Source organism: Embiotoca jacksoni, unplaced genomic scaffold, assembly GCF_022577435.1.
Source record: "Embiotoca jacksoni isolate LCO1_2020_lvr unplaced genomic scaffold, fEmbJac1.0.p SCAF_13, whole genome shotgun sequence".
Lineage (NCBI taxonomy): Eukaryota > Metazoa > Chordata > Actinopteri > Embiotocidae > Embiotoca > Embiotoca jacksoni.
In genome coordinates this window covers 8,458,675-8,479,532 of record NW_027185263.1, presented here as the reverse complement: position 1 = coordinate 8,479,532, position 20,858 = coordinate 8,458,675, and the positions used below count along the sequence as shown (strand labels likewise).

Genomic DNA, 20,858 nt, shown 5'->3' with positions numbered 1-20,858 from the left:
CTTTAAAGGTGGAGAAAGAAGGACGTGGTAGAAAAAGAAGACAGGGGCAAGCCGAAAAGCAATGAGTGTTTTTCATGAACTGTACAAGGGAGAGAAAGGAGCAGAGGGAACAAATAAAAAAATGTTCTTGTTTTGAAAGGTTTTCAAATTTCACAAGGTCCTACCTGATCAAACAACTCACTGTTGACGCAGTACTTATTCTCTCCATCCTTGAAATACAATTTTGAGGGTTTTAAATGTAACAACTTCCGTTGCGAGAGAATATTTTTTTTACTGATAATCCATCTCCTCGTCCAGCCGTCATTGACAAGCTGCTCGCTTTGGTGTTTCTGTGTGCATTTGAGAATTATGAGACATATCTAACACCATACCCCTCCATCTGGCCTGTAAAACCCTTTATTCTCTCCAAACTACCATGCACAGAGCAAAGAGAAGCGCTGTATGTTACAGAATGAACTTTCTGACCTTATATGGTATTTTGTTTTGTTAACATTTCATTATAATGAGGATTTCATGCTCACTTAGAACATCTGTTATTTGTATTACATCATATTCCATCAAATTCCATGTTCAATACACTGAAACACTGGAAATGTCAAGGTAATGGATACATTAAAAAAATAAGTGGAAGTAATGTTAGCCTAATTTACTTTAATCATTCAACAATTTACACATGCTGCCATTTTGATTTGATCTGTAATTGTATCTAAGGGTGGCACAGTGGTGCAGTGGTTAGCATTGTCGCCTCACTGCAAAACGGTTCAGGGTTCGAATCCGGTCCTGAGCCTTTCCGTGCGGAGTTTGCATGTTCTCCCTGTGCCCGCGTGGGTTCTCTCCGGGTGCTCCGGCTTCCTCCCAACATCCAAAAACATGCACCTCAGTTTAATTGGTGGTTCTAGAAATTGCCCTTAGGTGTGAATGGTCTTTGTTTCCGTCAGTCTCTCTGTGGCCCTGGGAGGGAGGCTGTAGCTCAGTCGGTAGAGTGGGTTGCACACTAATTGGAAGGTTGGTAGCTCGGTCCCCAGCTCCCCCCGCCCACATGCCCAAGCGTCCTTGAGCAAGACACTGAACCCTAAATTGCTTCCGATGGTGTACCGTCGGTATGTTGTAAGGCGCTTTGGATAAAAGCGTCAGCTAAATGCAATGTAACACCTAGTTTTGATTTATGCATTTTGATATCTATTAACTGTACTTTTTTCCCAATAATTTCACTGTAAACTGAATATAATCATAAACATATGCAGGCACATATGTGTAAAAACACACAGAGTACACAAGTCAAATACTTAATGAACGTTTTCTAAATTAAAGCACCTTGAATGATTTTAGTGACCAATACGTGTGCATAATTAGGATGCATATAACCACTTCGTGTGCATGAGTAATCAGAACATAATGTGGCATTTTGAACCGAATTAGGAGTCTCATGATAATATGTAGCAGAGAAATTGCTCAGATTAGGTTGTATTTGTTCCGCAGTTGTTGCCGAGACTGGTTAGTTTTAGAGGACAGTATGTCTTTGAGTTTCTATACTGGTGATACATTCCTGACTGATAGAGAGGGCCATAGTTGGAGAGATCAGGAAAGCAGTAAACCACTTAAACAAAAGTATTTAGAAAGGCTGAGCACATGTGGATACTGAACATCTATCCATTCATGGAGTTGTCAGGGTCATTTCATCCATCAAACGTGTTTGTCATTGCCCGCAACGCAGCATTGTTTAAGTCTTTCTAAATCACTACTGGGCCAGACACACACACCTTTACTCTACCCTCAACCTAACTCTAACCCAAAAACCAAGTCTTAACCCTCAAATAACACGTTGCCGGAGTGAAGAAAATGTGAGCACCTTCTTAGATAAAACACATGTTGGGCTGCTCATAAAGTCAGTACTACTGGGAAATATGTATGTAGATGAGCTCTGTACCGGAATGTCCCTACAAAAGTAGGAAAACAACCTGGAGGAAATATGCCAGGAAGCAGGTTCAGGACCGTTAAACTGATTCGCAAATTCTCAAACATGAGAATTAATTTTTCACCGCTTTGTAATTCACCAGCATGAAAGCATCATAATGCATGAGCTAAAAAGCAAGCAGGACAAACAAGCTCAGCGCAATTAGCAATGCAAATATTCCACGGAGAGGGATGACAGAAATTAGCAGACAGCATGACATTGACCAAAAAAGATCAAATTTAAAAAACAGCAGTGAAATAGCCGGCAGTGTCAGCAGCCACATTGACAAAGACACGATGACACAAGACACATGGACTAAATACATGGCTTGTTAATTCTGTCAGTACATATTCAATATTTGAATAGTTGAACTGTGGACGAGATTAATAACTGACAGGGGACTGCAGTGTGAGCTTGATTTATTCCTCAAACAAGCCTTCTGAGAGCGTTTGTTGGCAGCTGAAACAAAACATGAGCGGCAGCACAACTATAACATTGTCAAAGCCAAAGCGGAATAGCAAATAAACAGTACAGCACGGACTTCAGTTACATTTGCACAATACCACCGGGGTCGTCTTTGTGCCCACAGAAACATAACGTACCAAGAAATCTGATTGGAGAGCAGCAGCTCCATGCGGGGCATGAAGGGGAGTAGAAAGCTCAGCCAGAATGAAATACTTCAGACGTGACACTCATCCCTGACTGATGAGACTTTATTCTCTGATATCAGTGGGTATCAGAGAAACAACAGAAAAGCCCCACAGCAGCTTTTGTGATAATGCTGATCTGAAAGACTTTGCGGATACACAACGAGTGCACAACAGGCCCACCTGTTCTTTTCATGAAATAAATTGGTGAGAGCAATGTCCACTCTTTAATACTTTGTCTAATATCAGTCCGTGGTTCAGCGTATTCCTGGAGTTCAGCGTCTTCTGCTTCAAATACTTATACCTGAAATTTTACCTTCTGACAAGCCTCGAGGAAACATGATTTAGCACTTCAGATGGTTTTTTTTGTTTTTTTTATGTTTTGCAAACGTAATACGAGGGTTTATCAAAAAGTTCCGAGCCTGTTCCTGTTTCATGTGAACACAGCGCAGCATTGTGACTTGCCTGGAGAACAGGGAAGATGAGTAAGTAGCCTACTCAGCTACTAATCAGCCCCTGAGTTACACGTGCTTTTGTGAGAATTCTTTTCCCGCCTAAAACGTGAGCAGAGAGCACACATCAAATTTTGTGACAAATTATTGGGGAACAGAAAGAAGCAGCAAGGAGTCAAACCTGGCGTGTAAGAGTGGTGGCGAGCCATGATCGCGTTGTTGCATGTGGAAAAACTTGTGTTTTCAATGTAGTGTAAGTGGGCGCATTATCATGTTAAAGAACTCAAGTGCCATCGCACGACAATTCACCTCACAGTAGAACTTGGTGTTGACAGTCTGACCCTGGGGGACGAATTCACAGAGCACAGCCCCGTGAACGTCAAAGAAAACCGGTCGGGCGCCTGAGCTGATGCGCCTTTTTCGGTCTTGGAAAGTGACATCCGCCCATCGGAAACACAACTGTCACTCAAAACGCCTCTTCAGTGTCATTGCTTCATTGCCAAAGGCTTTCTAAATAAATTTAAGGGTCTCCGTTGCCAATTTCCAGAGTTTGACACAAAATTGGATGTGCAGCCTGTGCGCATGTACATGTAGAAATTTCCGTGCGCACGGACCAGCAGATCCACCCATTAAAATTCTTGGATATATTCAAACAGTTCAAACAGACAATAAGAAGACTTGGGGCAGTGATACATTTGTTGTTTTACACTCCCTTAGACTGGATTTAAAATCAAACAAAGAAGTTGAATTGTTGACTCATATTTATGCAGACTTAGGACAATGTGACTCAAACACAAAAGATTGAGATCAGGCCTCAGTCCAAATGAGAGGGTGTTTCTTTTGCGAAAAAGTAATTGGAAGGATCCCCTCAAAAGAAGAAAGAAGTGCAAGAAACTGCAGTTCATGTATGGCACCATACTGTACATGAGCTTCTGCTCATGTCTGTTGGTTCAAAACCTCGGCAACATTTTGGAGATGGAGTTTTAAGAGTTTGTGCGAGGAAAGAATGCACTCATCCAATTTGGTTCAATATAAAGTCAACGCAATACTGGATGAGCTTTACCCAGCATGCAGCTCTATCTATTCTGACCCACATATTTGTTGTCAGCAGCTGCGCCTCACAGTCATAAAAGTGAGATGAGAAGCAAGTAAGTGGTGCGCTGGTATCAGTCAACCAGTGGTTTAATATCGTTGAGGGGATCTGTGTGTGCTTCGAATGCAATGAATCATTCCTCTGATACACATCAAAGCTTTCAGCAGTGTAAAGAAACAGATTTTGAAACTGTTCAGTGTTACAAACATGTCGTCTGTCTTTGAAGCAGCTTTCTATGGATTGATAAGACCCTTCCGACTTCTACTCCCAAACCAGGCCAGACAAGTGACTCTGCTGGTCCTCTGATTGTGGTGAAGACAGAATAAAACCGCTTGAAAACGTGGGACAAATCCATTATGGTATGCTTGACATATGCTATAAGTCATAGAGCGCTGCACATATTCTGGAAATAATACCAAACAAAACAAAGGATGGGCTGTTGTATATCGAGGAGTTCACTTCAACTCAGAACTTCCATATCTAAACATGCACAGGAGCTTGAGATGAAACTGACAAATCCTTCTCAGTAGGAGAGGTTTGTCCATGTGGATGGAGAATAAAGGTTGGCGCACTTTTCATTTAAAATGGTGCCTGCATCCACTGCTGCTTGACACTTCTGGTGAGGAGAGCCTCTGAATGTGCTGTTCCAGGATGTTGTTCTGTTCCTTAGAGGTTCCTGAAAAAAGCTGCTGTCAGGCGCCATCTGATGCAGGACATCTAACCTTCAAGGTACAGCAGACCACAGGAAACTGAATTGACACTTTCTTATCTGTACTCCGATTCATGTTTTAAAGGTGACCTGATTAGTTAAATGGACATTTTGTGTTTGAACGAAGAGGAAACACACCATGACGTCACTCACTGGTTGTGAACTTTTTTGGATTTTGGGGGCAACTGTCACCAACCACGTCAATCAAACTAGGCACACCTCCAAACATACCTCTCTTTTGAGTCCTGATATCCACCAGAACACTCATCAGAAGGAGTGAATGTAACTTTACTGACTTTGTATTTCATGACAGAAGTTGACTTTTTGAATGTCCCTCTTTATGCTCCAATACAATCTGCCCCCAGTGTTTACCGAATCAAAGAGATTTTACAGTTGATTCATGTTAATTGGAAGAAACAGAAACGGAGTTACAACCCTGAGCGATGCCGCTGCAGACAACAACTTCCTGCCTAGTTGGTTTGTGAACAGCAGGGCTGTGTGTGTCCTCTGTGTGTGTGCGACAGGGCGAGAGCAAGCACTCGAGGGTTTTACGAGATCCTATTGCATTGCTGGTGATGGTGTTTGTGCATGTGTGCGAATGAAATTGCGACGGGAACACTGTGATCCATTTTTGTGAAGATTGTACCGTTACATTTACACATCAAAGTGAAGTGTAATGATATGCAAGCAACTGAAAGAAATCCCCGCAGCTACAGTAAATCCTGCTATGAAATAGAAAATACATATTTTCAGAGATACGGAGACAAAAGCAGACTTTAAAAAAAAAAAAAAGGAACAATATCAGTTCTATCTTGTTCAAAGTATTTTTGAAGCGCTTTATCTGACCAAAGAAACATTTATGGGACACAGTGACACAGATATCTGTCCCTAATTATCCCTCACTGTTATGAACAATGCGACTGCAGTATTCATTCGTTCTATAACAATGCATGCTGAACATATATTTGTGACAGTAAGCGTCTGGCATTATCCAGAACCTTCAATATCCCTGTTGCTATAGTAACTGATGTCACAGTGACATGACACGAAGATACTTCAGGGGATTCTGGCATGAATGAGGATGGCGAGGCAGGAGGAATGAAAGACACGCGGGATGAGGTGGCGAGAAGGAAAAGCTGAGTGTCTTGTATCATCAATAAGAGGTCTCCACTGTGTGCTAATAAGCGCGTGACCAACGGCGCTGTCTTTTTTCAACTTTAATCATCATCAACATTTAAAATAGAAAGCACTTCGGTCCACACGTATATCAAAATGTTGGTGCTTGTCGGGCACGGATTTTTTTTTCAATTTATTTTAGCCATGATGGTCTTTAAGGTTAAATGAATTTTTGGTGTGAATATTTGCCAAAATTGCAACACAATTCTGTTTACTTTGTGATTGTCGTGTTCCCTCCCCTCCTTCACACAACCTTGTCACTATTATGTGGCAAAAAGGAAAAAAAAAACAAACACACACACACGTTTTGTTAAAGTGGATACTTCATTTTCAAATGAGTAGAAAACATACAAACATTCATATATATTAAAAAAAAAAACAGCTGCAAAATGGCATTTTAATGCAGGCTTGTCAGCTGACCATCTGACAACCATATACGCCACCACCACCCAAACTGACTGACCCACTTACACACATACTCTATTTAACATTTTTTTCCAGCAAAGTCAGAAAAATATATACTCAAATTTTAAAAGCAGTTTTAAATTTTGTTTAAAAATATATACATATACACTATACATACTCTATATATACTGTATACTCATATATACTGTATTAGAAGTCTGTTTGCTCAACATGGAGGAAACACTGATTCATATTTTGTTTCATAAACTGATTAATAAGATTTATTTAGTGTACTTTAGTGGTGGTGGAAGGCAGCTGTTTTTACGTTTAGACATAATAGTATATAATAGCATGATACTAAGAACTGTTTTCATTACCTACATCCTTCATATCTACATAGGGATTCGGTACTTGTCCACGGAGGCCGCCATGTTGCACCACCATGGTTCTATGGTAGCCCAGAAGAGGTAAATCAGACACTGACTCCACAGAGGACCATTAACATTGTTCTCAAGCTTCAAGGCCACTGTAGATTGTCCTACACGTGAATCTGAGGTGAGGGCTGTTTGGCTGTTTGCACCCTCACCATTAAGTGCCACTAAATCTAACAGCGGTGGACCAGTGGTTACAGTTCTTTGTCCAAGTTTGGATTCCTTGCTTGTCTCCGGTATATTTACTGTAGCCACACAACGTTTCTACAGTTCATCTCGTGGTTGCGCGTCCTGCAGCCAGTATTTGTACACAGCCACAGGATTTATGTTCCAGTGCTTGTGGAAGGAGATGGCCTGCTGCAAGGATATCAACTTCTCAGAGTAGTCATCCGGTCGAGCCTAAAATATCAATAACATGTGGTTTGTCTGCGTGGACGTGTTAATAAATGTGTCTGAGTACTGTCTCATGTTTTACATCTTTAGGCGATTCCTGCAGCTGCAAGAAATGTTTCGGTTGCTCTGGGGTAGAACATCGGTTTATTTTAGTGTGATAGAGACATTTAGAGAAGACAAACATGACGACAGCATCATGCAGAGTCATCTGACATGGTTCCCATCAACTCCTGGAGCACTTTTGGCTTATCAAGGCGCTTGTCTTCATGTAAGCAGGGCGAGAGACATATTTTTAAAGGCAGCAAAGACACGAACACAAAATACAATGCATCCGGAAAGTATTCACAGCGCTTACATTTTTCCACATTTTGTTATGTTACAGCTTTATTCCAAAATGGATTAAATTCATTTTTTTCCCTCAAAACATCCTTGATGAAAACCTTCTCCAGAGCGCTCTGGACCTCAGACTGAGGCGAAGGTTCATCTTCCAACAGGACAACGACCCGAAGCACACAGCCAAGATAACAAAGGAATGGCCTCGAGACAACTCTGTGAATGTCTTTGCGAGGCCCAGGCAGAGCCCAGACTTGAACCTGATTGAACATCTCTGGAGAGATCTGGAAATGGCTGTGCACTGACGCTCCCCATCCAACCTGATGGAGCTTGAGAGGTCCTGCAAAGAAGAATGGGAGAAACTGCCCAAGAATAGGTGTGCCAAGCTTATAGCATCATACTCAAAAAGACTTAAGGCTGTAATTTCTGCCAAAGGTGCTTCAACAATGTACTGAGCAAAGGCTATGAATACTTATGTATGTGTTATATTTCCGTTCGTTATTTTTAATACATCTGCAAAAATTTTAAACAAACTTTTTTCACTTTGTCATTATGGGATATTGTGTGTAGAATTTTGAGGGGAAACAAATGACTTTAATCCATTTTGGAATAAAGCTGTAACATAACAAAATGTGAAAAAAGTGAAGCACTGTGAATACTTTCCAGATGCACTGTATGTAAAAGTCACAAGGATGACATCCTTCTTCTTGTGTTGTAACTTTCTTGCATGTGCTACAGAAAGAAACTTATGAGCATAGGTGTTGTTCTGCCGGAGAGCACCAGAATGACGCTTCAACACTTTTTCCTCTCCAAGTGAGAAAATAAAATGCTCACAAGTTTTTTGATCCGGTAAAAATTAATTTACATGATTTAAGAAGATTTAATCATCTCAAAAGTAAATATCACACAAGAGAGACAATAAAAACAAATGCAATGCTCAAAGTGATCAAACTGACATTTAGAGTGTATTAAGCCTCGTTTTGTTACGCTGCCATTTGCCCTGTTAAAGTTACTGCATTACGTCTCAACACAAACTCAGCACTTCCTGCATTCTTTTCAAATTAAAAGCCCTCCAACATGACGGAACAATGGTTACACAACCCTAAAATCCGCAACAACCTGACCCTGCGCACATCTGGGTGTATGCTCGTGCGTCACAGATGCCCTGCAGTAATTCAACAAACAGCACTAAAACCGGGGTTGTCATCACATAAGTTGTTATGTTGAGTTTTTAAGCAGGTGACGATTTCAAGAAGGATTTGCTTGACAGAACTCCAAATTAACAAAATAAATATTCAGTTATTATTTCATGACTATTGAGAACTTTATTCTTTACATCAGTTGAAATTTATGCTTTTTATATTCCCATTTTTGTATGTTAAGCTGACCTGCTGTACACTGAGCAAATGATTCTCTGTAGGTCACAAGATTTTTGAGAATTTAGTAATTGGGAATATGTAAACTTAACACATTGATCGCTTCTATAACTAGTGCCAAGATGTGCTATTCTATATCTATTCTATGAAATGACTGCTACATAACGGTTTCTTCACAGGAAATATGTTATCCAACCGTGTTCTTTTTGAGTACATCTCAAAGTTTAAGGGTTGGGAGGCAAATGTGGTTAAGGATGTTCGTTCGTCACAAACATATTAAGAACGTGTATTTGTGCGCGTGTTGTTCTATACCTGGTGAAACAGTGGACTGTGTGTGATGGGGACACCGACAGAAGTGAAACACCTTCCCAGCACCATGTCATCAGGAGCGTCATCACTGTAGCAGTTACAACCGCTGGAAAGCAGCCAGGTCACTGCCGTCCTACTGAGCACCATCCTACACAGAACAGCAAGAACAGTGCTGCAGAATGTATTTACTGTCACATCCAAGTAACGCTTCCTCTATTGTCCGTGTATAAACCTCTAAAATTTTATTTCAAATTCCTGTCGTTATCTCAAGATTTCAGACAATGTTAAATATCATTTTAATATTTGTATGGGAGCTAAAATGAAGTTTTGGGACGAGCGGACACTACACAGCCCCTTATAAGTAGCATTGTCATACAGCGACAAGAAAAACTATTTCCTTAAATTTTAAACTCACGGCAGTGGTTGTGTTTTTTACGGTGGTGCATCACTGACATGCTGTCCCTGTATCAAATTTAGTTTTACTTCCACATTGGTAAAGCCTTGCTTCAACTATTCAATCCCCTTTTACCACATCTGCGTTCAGACTGAGCAGAAACTAGCACAGCTTGAGGCTGACGTCAAGGTGAAAGTAAAGTGCCAAGTCACTGAGAGATGATACATCCTGGCTCCAAATAAATCCCTGGGTACAAATGATCCTGTTCAAAAGACATCAACTTCTCTCGAAGTACTAAATCAATAACTTTTTCTCAGTGAGTCGTTGTGGTTTTAATGAATAAATTCAGGTCTTCTATTGAGTGTACTGATGACCATTTTGAAAATCCTTGCCTCGTTAATAAGTTTGAAGGCTTTGATGTTCGCTGTTGCTCACCTCTTGCCCTTCACTGCTTCTGAACTGTGACTCAGCCTCTTCTGAGGAATAAACAGCTTGTTGTTGAGCTGAACACAAACACACCCAACCAGATAAATGTTTGGGGTGTCGGTTGCTCACTAACTTACGACTACTGTCTGAAAAGTTGGTACACTGGTCGTTTGAGGTCAATACACAAAAAAAAACAAAAAACGATTCGACAGTCAAATTTGCACTGATGGCACCTGGAGGAAATCTTTGGTTTCTATTTGTACATACATTAACCGCCCAACAGCCCCACAGCCTCACCCTCCTCCTCCTGTGGTGTAGCTGTATCCGTTCTGAACCAAGCCGTAGCCGTATCTCTCCCCCAGGCTCACTGCTTCCTTTGGGTCGTAGCAACGCAGCAGTCGCCACAACCGGGGTAAACTACAGACGGACAATTATCAGCAGAACAACTGGCAGAAAGGGAGGTCCATGCATGCGTTCATCCCCAAAACTCAAGCTCATACTATAGACTGTATGAAGGCACACAAAATAGGGATTTTATTTCCTAGATATGGAGGATAAAACGAAAAACTTCTTTCCCAGTTACCTGATGAGAGTGTCATCATCAGCAATGAGCAACCAATCAGCCTTCGGCACAGCGTTACTGAGGAAACGCCTCAAGATGGCAAACGTCTTTCCACAGTGTCCTTCAGGGAGAATACAGAGACAAAGTGCATTTTTTTGTGACATGGATCTGTATTCATATTGAAGATGGACAGTATATATGATATACTGTACATGGTCTGTTTTCTCATTAAACCTTTTCTCTTTTCATGTAAACTACTAGAGAGATGATTGCAAGTGAGACACCTGAAAGCCTGTTGAACTCATAATATCCCAAGGAAAAGTGGAAGATTTTTTTGAGAGCTCCAACAAGCAGGTCTGACTTCATTTGACATGGCAGCTTTATTGGTGAAAGTCAGAAATGTACAAGTAAGGTGAAAATAAGGTGAAATAGTCTGACTTGACCATAAAGATGCTAGTGTGGATGTGGAGGCTAAAATTGATGTAGCATTTTCTTTTTTTTTGGGCCATCAATGATCTTTTTGAATAAACACACTCCTACAAAATAATGCAACAAATAAAAGCACAAATAAAAAGCAGAAAAGTGGAGAGGGAGGTACAAAAACAAAAAAAAAACTGAAAAAGAATGTGGTGGAAAAATTGGATTCCCATGCCAATATACAGATCAAAATGCAAATATTCCTAAGAGACCAAATGAAAGTTCAGGGTGACTTCCTTTGATTTTATTCCCCTGAGGATAAGGTTAATGTCGTGCTTTAACATAATGAAAAAAAAGCGGACAGAATATCAAACTACAGGGAGAAAGATGCTAAAAGGAAAAAGAAACGGAGAGAAGGCCAAAGAAAAAAAGAACATACGTGAGAGTGTATTGGGAAGAATAGTCGAATGGACAGGAGATGAAGGTGAAGTTAGCACTGAACCTGCCTCATGCTGTATGAATGGACACCAAATGTTACAGGGAGCAACACAGACAGATCTGCGCTCTAACGAGGGGAATCTCAGACAAGAAAAAAACGAATACAGAGATGAAATTGGTGTGTCTCGCCTTCACGCTGAAGCTGTTATTTTAAGTACAGCTATTGTTTCTAGCTCAAGCACCCATTATGAGGAAGTTCAAGTGTCATCTGCCTTTTTATTGAGAAGAAGGACGGCTTTGAGGTTATTGCCATTCTCGCCGGACTCCCTCGTCTTTTGGTTTGTCTGTGTTGCATGTATCCAAACGACTCTCTATCTCCTTATAAAATTAGATCACATCAGGGGCAAGATGCAGGATGACAAAGGGGGTAAGGGAGTGGTGATTGCACACCGATAACAAAGAGGGGGCACGGAGTCACATCAGGATGAAATCTAAAGTCATGGCTTTATGATGCTGTACTTGAGCTGTCGAACAACGTTGGAAACGCCCTCCCAGCACCTTTACGACGTCAGATTAGGAGGCCTGTGTTTGACCATTTCTGTAATTCTGTAAAGGCTGACGTGATTGGCCAGCTGAGCAAATGTGAGACGGGTACCAGCTTCTCTCTTTCTCCAGTGTCAACATATTCCCCACTTTTCATGTCAAAAACAGAGGAATCTCTTCCAAGTGAGACTGTGTAAAAATGTGCACCATTAAATCATCTCACAAGCCTCTCTATCCAGGACAACCAGATTTTCAATCAGGCTTTCAGTGTGGTAACTTTGGATCTTGGACACGTTCTGAGAACACACTGTACCAACTACCTCTGTGGCAGCACAGATCTACTATTTGAAAGCAGTGCTTTGAGCTGAATGCTAATGTCAGCATGTTAAAATACTCACAATGATAAAGCTAAAATGCAGATGCAAAGCAGGTGTAATATTTACCCGCTTAATGTGTTAGCAACCATGGTGCGAAACACAAAGTGCATAGGAGGTCGACGGTTAGATGAAAAGTCAGAGGATTATCTCAGTTATTAGAATTTATCCACAAGAGACCCTGAGTTTGTGCAGCAAATTTCACAGAAATACAAATAGTTGTCTTGATAATTCACTCCAAACCAAAGATTTCACACTCGTGGGTTAGAAGAAGGTTTAGGAGATCTTCAAAGTTATTGTTATTACGACAATCCCTCCAACATATTGTAAACTGTCCTGCCGATTTGGCTCACCTCGCTCAGTGTTGGGCACTCCCAGACTGATTGTAGGTATGGAGGCATCAGTGACATCGCTATAATACTCTAAAAACCCAGCGTCTCTCTCCCAGGTTGCCTTCACCACTGGCACTGCGAGGAGAAAGGGGGGGCGAAGAAAAAGAAGATGAGGTTGAGGAGAGAAAAATGAACACTTAAACAGACACTTGCAGAGCTGGTCGCTGAATCACAGCTTTACGGCTGTCACAGATCCAAATGAAAAACTTCCTGATTGAAAAGGTTGTTTAATCAAATAATGGAAGCTCTGCATAAATGAGCAGCATCTGCATGAAAGCTACAAAACAACAACGTCCAATTACAGTCCAGTAAAACAAAATTAATTTGGATCCAAGACCAGTGGGACCCATTTTACATTAATTTATTGTACAACGCATCAGCTGCCATCGTAATAGCTGGAATTCAAAGTAAAGTTTATGTTTCCACTCTGGATTGTGTTAATTGCTTTAAAATGGCTTGTCCATAACTGCCGGCTCATTTTGACCCTAAAAACTGACATCGATGTTTTGGATAATTGCACAAACTGTTGTCATTTCAGCCGACAGTCCGAGATGAGGTTGTGAATTTAAACAGGTAGTTTTTACCTGACAGGTTAGCTGGGACTAAATGACAACCAGACTGTTAAGTAAGTAAACAAAAACAAAGTAAATGACAAATAAAAGCAAAACTTTTGCAGCTCACTGTCCTGCAAAGTACATTTTAATTTCGCTTCTCTTTATACAGATCATTTTGGCAGACAGAGCAACAACAGCATCCAAAACTTTATGATTTATGAAAGTTTTACACTAATTGGAAAGCACCAGTAATTAATAACTGACTTCACATTTGCGAAGAGAATGTCTTTACAGCATCTTCACAGTGGACAAAATGTTGTTAAATGATATTGAAAGAGACAGTTCAAGAGATGACAATGAGGGAAGTGCTGGAAAGGAACTACATACATTTAATCACGTAGTGTAATTGAATGAAATTTTAAGGTATTTGTGTTTTTTTATATTTCAGATTCATGTTACTAAAATGTGATGTATTGTTTATGATTTAAAATATTTTTGGGGCTTATCACTCCATTGAAGAAACTAAAACTAAAATAAGTACCTGCATTTTGCTGATAACAATTCTTAACGGTTACCATTATTCATAATTAAATATTGTTACGTTCATGTGTTGATATGTTTATCTAAATGACAGAACTTAATATAAATACTTCTTGATTGATTACCCTTCAAAAACTGTGAATAAGGTACACACCTCGCTCTGAGTGGAATTTTTGGCAAGTTTTCACAGCAACAAACACATTGTTCTTTGACACTGGATCCCCCTTGACAAAAGAAGAAGAGAGGAAATGTCTGTCTTTATTGAGACAAAAATATGAACTGCAGCAATAAAACAGTAAAGAAAATAAAAATGGTTTCCTGGTGATTTTTAAAAATCACAGTTCTTAATGGTTTATTGGTTTTAACTGCTTTTTCTCTCCTAACATCACAATTTAAATCAAGAAAACATAGAAAACATAGAAAAAATAGAGCAGAATTTAATTCCAAAAATTGTTTCAGTTCCTAGCTAACATTGTGTTTGGTCATATCGTTAATGAAATCATGTTCGTTACCATTCTGGCCTAAGAAAGAAGGTCGGCTTAACTTTGGCTTCTGTATTTCAGATGCACAACAATCAAGACTTCATAAATCAGCCCCGTCTCTCAGAAGTATATTGTGTGCTCACTTTAGTTTTTAAGCTTGTGTCACTTACTCTGAAATGTGCTATTTGTATTTGCTCTGTTCCAACTCCACAAAGAAGCACTGCAGCGATACTTTACTCCACTCAGTGCGATCAGCTCTCCACTTAGTTCCGTTTAGCCTTTGTGAATCTTTACTCCTGCAGTCCCTCAGGACTTCTCTATTTGTATTCCTCTACAATAGGCCTTGGCAGTTTTACTGTGCAATGTGCTGAATGTTTGACATTTAATTAAGCCGGACTGCTGAGTTGTAAATGTGATTTCTACTGATGGATAATTTTATACTGAAGACAGCAGAGCCAAAACGCTTGTGTCTTTTTTTTTCTCCTGCGCAATTTAAACTAAATAAAAAGGTATATCTCGTTGATATTTTTGTGCCGACCTTTTTTTGATTACTAGAGTACTCTACGTTCACACACATAAAACAACAAACACAGAAGAACTCAAATTGGCTTTTCACTCCAGTATAATGACACAAAGTTAATAAATAAGAGTCGTACGTACACAGTTGGGCAGGTAGCTTGTAAATGTGGTGGCACAGTTGTCTCTTGGCTCTGTACAAAACTCTGGCACTGCTGTCAGCTTTGGACCGTTTCCTTCCTCCCAAATATACAAAGAAATCTAAAACAAGAAACAGACGAGCATTAAGGCAAAGACAGGCCTTATAGATTAACAGATGAAACAGTGGTTTGGGATACAGTATGTGTTGGTATTGTTTTCCAGATACTGTAAAGTAACATTACTCCTTACAAAACAGTAACAAAAGTTGGAAAAATGCAAAAGTTACTTATCTTACACAGTAAGAAGTACAAGGGATACACTGATATTCACTATCACAATATAAAAACTATTAAACAGTCTCAATGCAACATCAGATATTTACAACAGTCAACACCGCACTCTGGACCTTTTAGTAACTTGGTCACGCTCACACACGCACACTCACACACACACACACACTCTCTCACACACACACACGCACGCACACACTCTCACACACACACACACACACGCACGCACACACTCTCACACACACACACACACACACACACACACACACACACACACACACACACACACACACACACACACACACACAAGTTTAAGACTCAAACTCTGCATTTCAATAATCTCAGCAGTGTAAATCTGTGTCTGTGCGAGTGAGTGTGGACATCAGAAAAGTGAAGTAAAACACAACTTTGCTTTGACCTTGAATTTACCTTAATGTTATAGTAGTAACTCTAAAAGCATTACATAGAAAAATTTACGATTTTCCTTCAATTTACTCTAAACAGCCTGATAGAAATTAAAAAAAAAAAAAGAACCTCATCCATCCTGAACAACAAAGTTTTTTTTCAAGAATGACGAACACCTGCTGTTTCAAAGCTTGTAACTGGCACATTGCTGGATTGTGCTTCTTTACTGACACACAAGTACACAAATACTTAGACATATTCAGAAGTAGAGCTCTTGCATTCATAACGTAATAACAGATCTATCTTAAACTGCAGGTGTAGAAAGCTGCAGGGAGTCAGGAGCGCTTTTAAATTTAAGACGAGTCAGTTTCTGGGTAAATACTATTTATTTTTATCTGTCTCAGTGTTTCTGTTCCTCAGGCAGCCCGAAAAACGACACTGACATTGCTTCTCACAGCAGTACTGAGGTCAGCGGTGCACAGTAGAACTAAACCAGAACCAAGTGTGTGCAGAAAGGATCTTTAAAAAATTTCCCCTCAGGGATTAATAAAGTAACTACCTAACCTAACCTTGTTTTCCTGACAGGAAGGAGGTGACCAATGACACAGGTTCATAAAATAAATCCTGGATAATAATTAAGTACCTCGTGTTTCAGGTCGATGGTAAAATCTGACTTGGGATTCTCGTGTTGGAGCCGCTCAGCGAGTCTGAAACACACAAACGTTAAAGAAACAAATGAGAAAAATAGCAAAAAGAACTTTACTGTATTGTAAATGGGAATGTATATTAGTGAGTCCAAGTTTTAGAAGTGCTCTCAAATTGTTTTTTCTGTTGTTGTAGTGGTATAACAGGCACAAATAACTTAAACTGCAGATTTTAAAGTTTAGGTAAATGATGTAGAAGAGCCTGTCTGTCTATGTGTCTCTGCAGCACAGCGGACTAAAAACTGTGGACTTAAAAAAAAAAAAAAAAAAAAAAAAAACTTTAGTGTCAGAGAAACATGTCACATTCAAACGTGTCACATTCATTTCCACACATCTGCACACAAACAGACAAACAAACACACACACACACACACACACACACACACACACACACACACACACACACACACACACACCTCTGGAGCAGTGGTGCACTGAGAGCCCAGCCCGCTGCAGGGTCAGGGTAACCGAAGGAACTGGGGTCTTCAGAGAAGGCGTAGTGGTGGATGATGGAAGCCTCATTGTCATGGAGATGCTTCCCCAAAAAACATTCCTGTGAATTATAAAAAGGGGAATGAAAGTTGAACCGTCTATTTATATACTGTACATCAGAGCTGTAAACTAGATCAAGAAAATTATGCGTCACCAAGGGACGGAGACTGTATAATAAATGTTACACAGCCACTACTGTCGTTAACATGTTTGTGTGTCAGGGTTTGTGTCTGAATCTCACCTCTTGGACTGGATATCTGTTGAGGACCTGCAGCAGAGCAGCCAACGTGACTGTGGTTTCCTCCTCTATGAAGAAAAACCAGGATGCTGATTGACCGTAAGAGGCAGAAAGACTGGAAAGATTCACAAGAAGCTGTTAGCATCCTGACAGAGGAGTCAGAAAGCATAAATCAAATGAGATTTTATTGAAATGTTTATATGTGTGCTGAACGCTCACTGTGGAAGTGCAGGAAGGATGCTCCAGTCCCCGTCATACTCAGACAGCTCATGGAGAAGAAGGACGACTGGAAGTCCCTGCGTTAAACATGACGACTGAATTTTAGAAAACGTCCTGCAGACACAAAAAATGCCGAGCTAAAACTTTTCTGAAACATTTTATTTTTGTGTGTTTGACTTATGATGAGCACAAACTCTGTGTGAGTGTGTGTGCACCTGAGTATTAAGGTAATCTACCAATGTATGCTTTTGTTCGAATACTATATGATCCTATACATCATTTGATTTCCAACGAATAGTTATTTTTCATGGATTATACCAGTTTTTTTTTACACTTTATATCGGTCAAAAACAAAAGTGCTGCAAGGCTGTTATTAAATGTCACATTACTGAAGACAATTTCAAATCCATTACTATTTTTTTTACTAACAGGAGGCACTGTACTGTGCAAGGGTGAGCATCTCTGACGGATTTAAAGCGTATAAAAGTATTATCAGCAAAATGTACTCAAGGGATTACAAGTAAAAGCACTTGTTCTGCAGAAAGATCATAACTATTTTTGAATCAAATTTGGTAGCTTAGTGCAGTGACCGACAACCTAAGAGTTGGTCATGAGATAAATATGAGTCATGAGGAGACTAAAGAGGTGGGAAAGTACTGCTACACGAATGTGTATTAATTTTTTTTTTTTTCACTTTTCTCACATTTTTTCCTTTCTATGAAATAATGGATAATTTTACTTATTTTGATGTTCAACTATAACCCAAAATAAACATTCTGAAAAGTTAAGAAGAGGAAGTTACCAGCTCAGACATTTCAAACACACAAGCCAAAACAGTCAGAAACCTCTGCTTTATTCCTTAACAATATATTGTATTGTGTTTATGTATTATGTGTTTTTAGAGTAAAAATTGTAAGTGTAATTGTTAAGTATTGCTGTCAAACAAAAAAAAATCTAAGTGCAATATCCCCTCTGAAATGTTGAGTACAAGCACAAAGCAGCATACAATGGAAATACGGCAGAACAGTGACCTAAAATTGTACGTAATTAGTACCTGAGTAAATGTACTGTGGGCATCTCTGACTATCACAGGCATCAGTCTGCAGGATTGTTGTCTCGACATGTGACTGCCCGGATGAAATGGTACATGCTGCGCTAACACTGACAAATGATGGGCTGAATCCACCTGAAAGTGGAGCTGCATCTCAGCAAGAACTGGAGTTAGAACATCTGCACCTCCTGCTGCGTGTCCATCTGGAGGTTTGCAGAGTTCTGATTATAGTCTGGACAATTGAGAGCAAAATAAGAGGGAAAAAGTTCATTCGGAAGCTACAGATTCAGGTCTATCTCCCCACTAAGTGACTCATACAGAAGATACAAATCTCTTCTGTGCTGCAAGTCATTAACTCATACAGATGCAATCAGAGGGAATAAAATATGTATCACCAAAAAGGTCCAGTTCGGCTTCTTTCTGTATTCAATTACATCAAATGTTACATCAAGAACAGAGTGACCAGATTTAAAACAGGTGGCCTTTGATTAATGTCACTGAGGAAGCTATTGTAGGCTGCAAAGCTCGAGGCTTTTGACAGAATCAGAGCTACATCTCTGGACATATTAATTTTTTTTCAAGTGAGTGTGGCTAAACAACTTGGAACCCAGTGACGTTTATCTACAGAGAGCGGAAAATGCTGCTGCAACAAATCACGACAGATAACTAATATAAATTATCTCCCTCTATTGTAATGCAACGTACAGAGCGCACAGACGAGAGCCTATTTTAAGAACTGTTTAAATATTTGAAATATAACTATAAAAGTCACAGACATTTGGATCTATGCAGGAATGAGCTGCTTCACAAAAGAGAACTCCTGAACTGTAAAACTTGTAAAAAGCCTTGTAAATGCTTAGATAGGCAGCACGTCGCTGATATAAGTTGTAGTTTAAGGCGTGAGAACAAAAGTTGTTTATTGTCTTTATAACTAACGGACAAATGGACATACGTATAGCATTCATTCAAAAGTACAGTGGGTACGGAAAGTATTCAGACCCCTTTAAATTTTTCACTCTTTGTTTCATTGCAGCCATTTGCTAAAATCAAAAAAGTTCATTTTATTTCTCATTAATGTACACTCAGCACCCCATCTCGACAGAAAAAAACAGAAATGTAGAAATTTGTACAAATTTATTAAAAAAGAAAAACTGAAATATCACATGGTCATAAGTATTCAGACCCTTTGCTGTGACACTCATATTTAACTCACATGCTGTCCATTTCTTCTGATCCTCCTTGAGATGGTTCTACTCCTTCATTGGAGTCCAGCTGTGTTTAATTAAACTGATTGGACTTGATTAGGAAAGGCACACACCTGTCTATATAAGACCTTACAGCTCACAGTGCATGTCAGAGCAAATGAGAATCATGAGGTCGAAGGAACTGTCCAAGGAGCTCAGAGACAGAATTGTGGCAAGGCACAGATCTGGCCAAGGTTACAAAATAATTTCTGCAGCACTCAAGGTTCCTAAGAGCACAGTGGCCTCCATAATCCTTAAATGGAAGAAGTTTGGGACGACCAGAACTCTTCCTAGACCTGGCCGTCCAGCCAAACTGAGCAATCGTGGGAGAAGAGCCTTGGTGAGAGAGGTAAAGAAGAACCCAAAGATCACTGTGGCTGAGCTCCAGAGATGCAGTAGGGAGATGGGAGAAAGTTCCACAAAGTCAACTATCACTGCAGCCCTCCACCAGTCGGGGCTTTATGGCAGAGTGGCCCGACGGAAGCCTCTCCTCAGTGCAAGACATATGAAAGCCCGCATAGAGTTTGCCAAAAAACACATGAAGGACTCCCAGACTATGAGAAATAAGATTCTCTGGTCTGATGAGACCAAGATTGAACTTTTTGGCGTTAATTCTAAGCGGTATGTGTGGAGAAAACCAGGCACTGCTCATCACCTGCCCAATACAATCCCAACAGTGAAACATGGTGGTGGCAGCATCATGCTATGGGGGTGTTTTTCAGCTGCAGGGACAGGACGACTGGTTGCAATTGAAGGAAAGATGAATGCGGCCAAGTACAGAGATATCCTGGAAGAAAACCTCTTCCAGAGTGCTCTGGACCTCAGACTGGGCCGAAGGTTCACCTTCCAACAAGACAATGACCCTAAGCACACAGCTAAAATAACAAAGGAGTGGCTTCGGAACAACTCTGTGACCATTCTTGACTGGCCCAGCCAGAGCCCTGACCTAAACCCAATTGAGCATCTCTGGAGAGACCTGAAAATGGCTGTCCACCAACGTTCACCATCCAACCTGACAGAACTGGAGAGGATCTGCAAGGAAGAATGGCAGAGGATCCCCAAATCCAGGTGTGAAAAGCTTGTTGCATCATTCCCAAGAAGACTCATGGCTGTACTCGCTCAAAAGGGTGCTTCTACTCAATACTGAGCAAAGGGTCT

General features: G+C 40.2%; 2 protein-coding genes across 6 annotated transcripts in view; one reads left to right on the top strand and one right to left on the bottom strand.

Moving 5' to 3' along the window:
- b3glctb (beta 3-glucosyltransferase b) overlaps window positions 1–20,858 on the bottom strand; it is a 40,164-nt gene that overhangs the window by 11,964 nt on the left and 7,342 nt on the right. For 2 of the 5 annotated variants that reach the window (XM_069146240.1, XM_069146243.1), the window contains exons 5-14: window positions 17,406–17,482; window positions 17,190–17,301; window positions 16,873–17,009; window positions 16,396–16,459; window positions 15,061–15,177; window positions 14,073–14,142; window positions 12,786–12,899; window positions 10,682–10,781; window positions 10,396–10,515; window positions 9,282–9,426 (exon numbers count right to left, since the gene is read on the bottom strand). In XM_069146240.1, coding sequence (XP_069002341.1) covers window positions 9,282–9,426; window positions 10,396–10,515; window positions 10,682–10,781; window positions 12,786–12,899; window positions 14,073–14,142; window positions 15,061–15,177; window positions 16,396–16,459; window positions 16,873–17,009; window positions 17,190–17,301; window positions 17,406–17,482 — 1,056 coding nt within the window. Of the gene's footprint in view, window positions 1–6,342; window positions 7,267–9,281; window positions 9,427–10,395; window positions 10,516–10,681; window positions 10,782–12,785; window positions 12,900–14,072; window positions 14,143–15,060; window positions 15,178–16,395; window positions 16,460–16,872; window positions 17,010–17,189; window positions 17,302–17,405; window positions 17,520–20,858 lie in introns of those variants that run through there. The other 3 variants (XM_069146241.1, XM_069146242.1, XM_069146244.1) reach the window with 3 other exon arrangements.
- The window catches only part of rfc3 (replication factor C (activator 1) 3), a 197,519-nt gene that overhangs the window by 171,921 nt on the left and 4,740 nt on the right, over window positions 1–20,858 (top strand). The window lies entirely within an intron of this gene.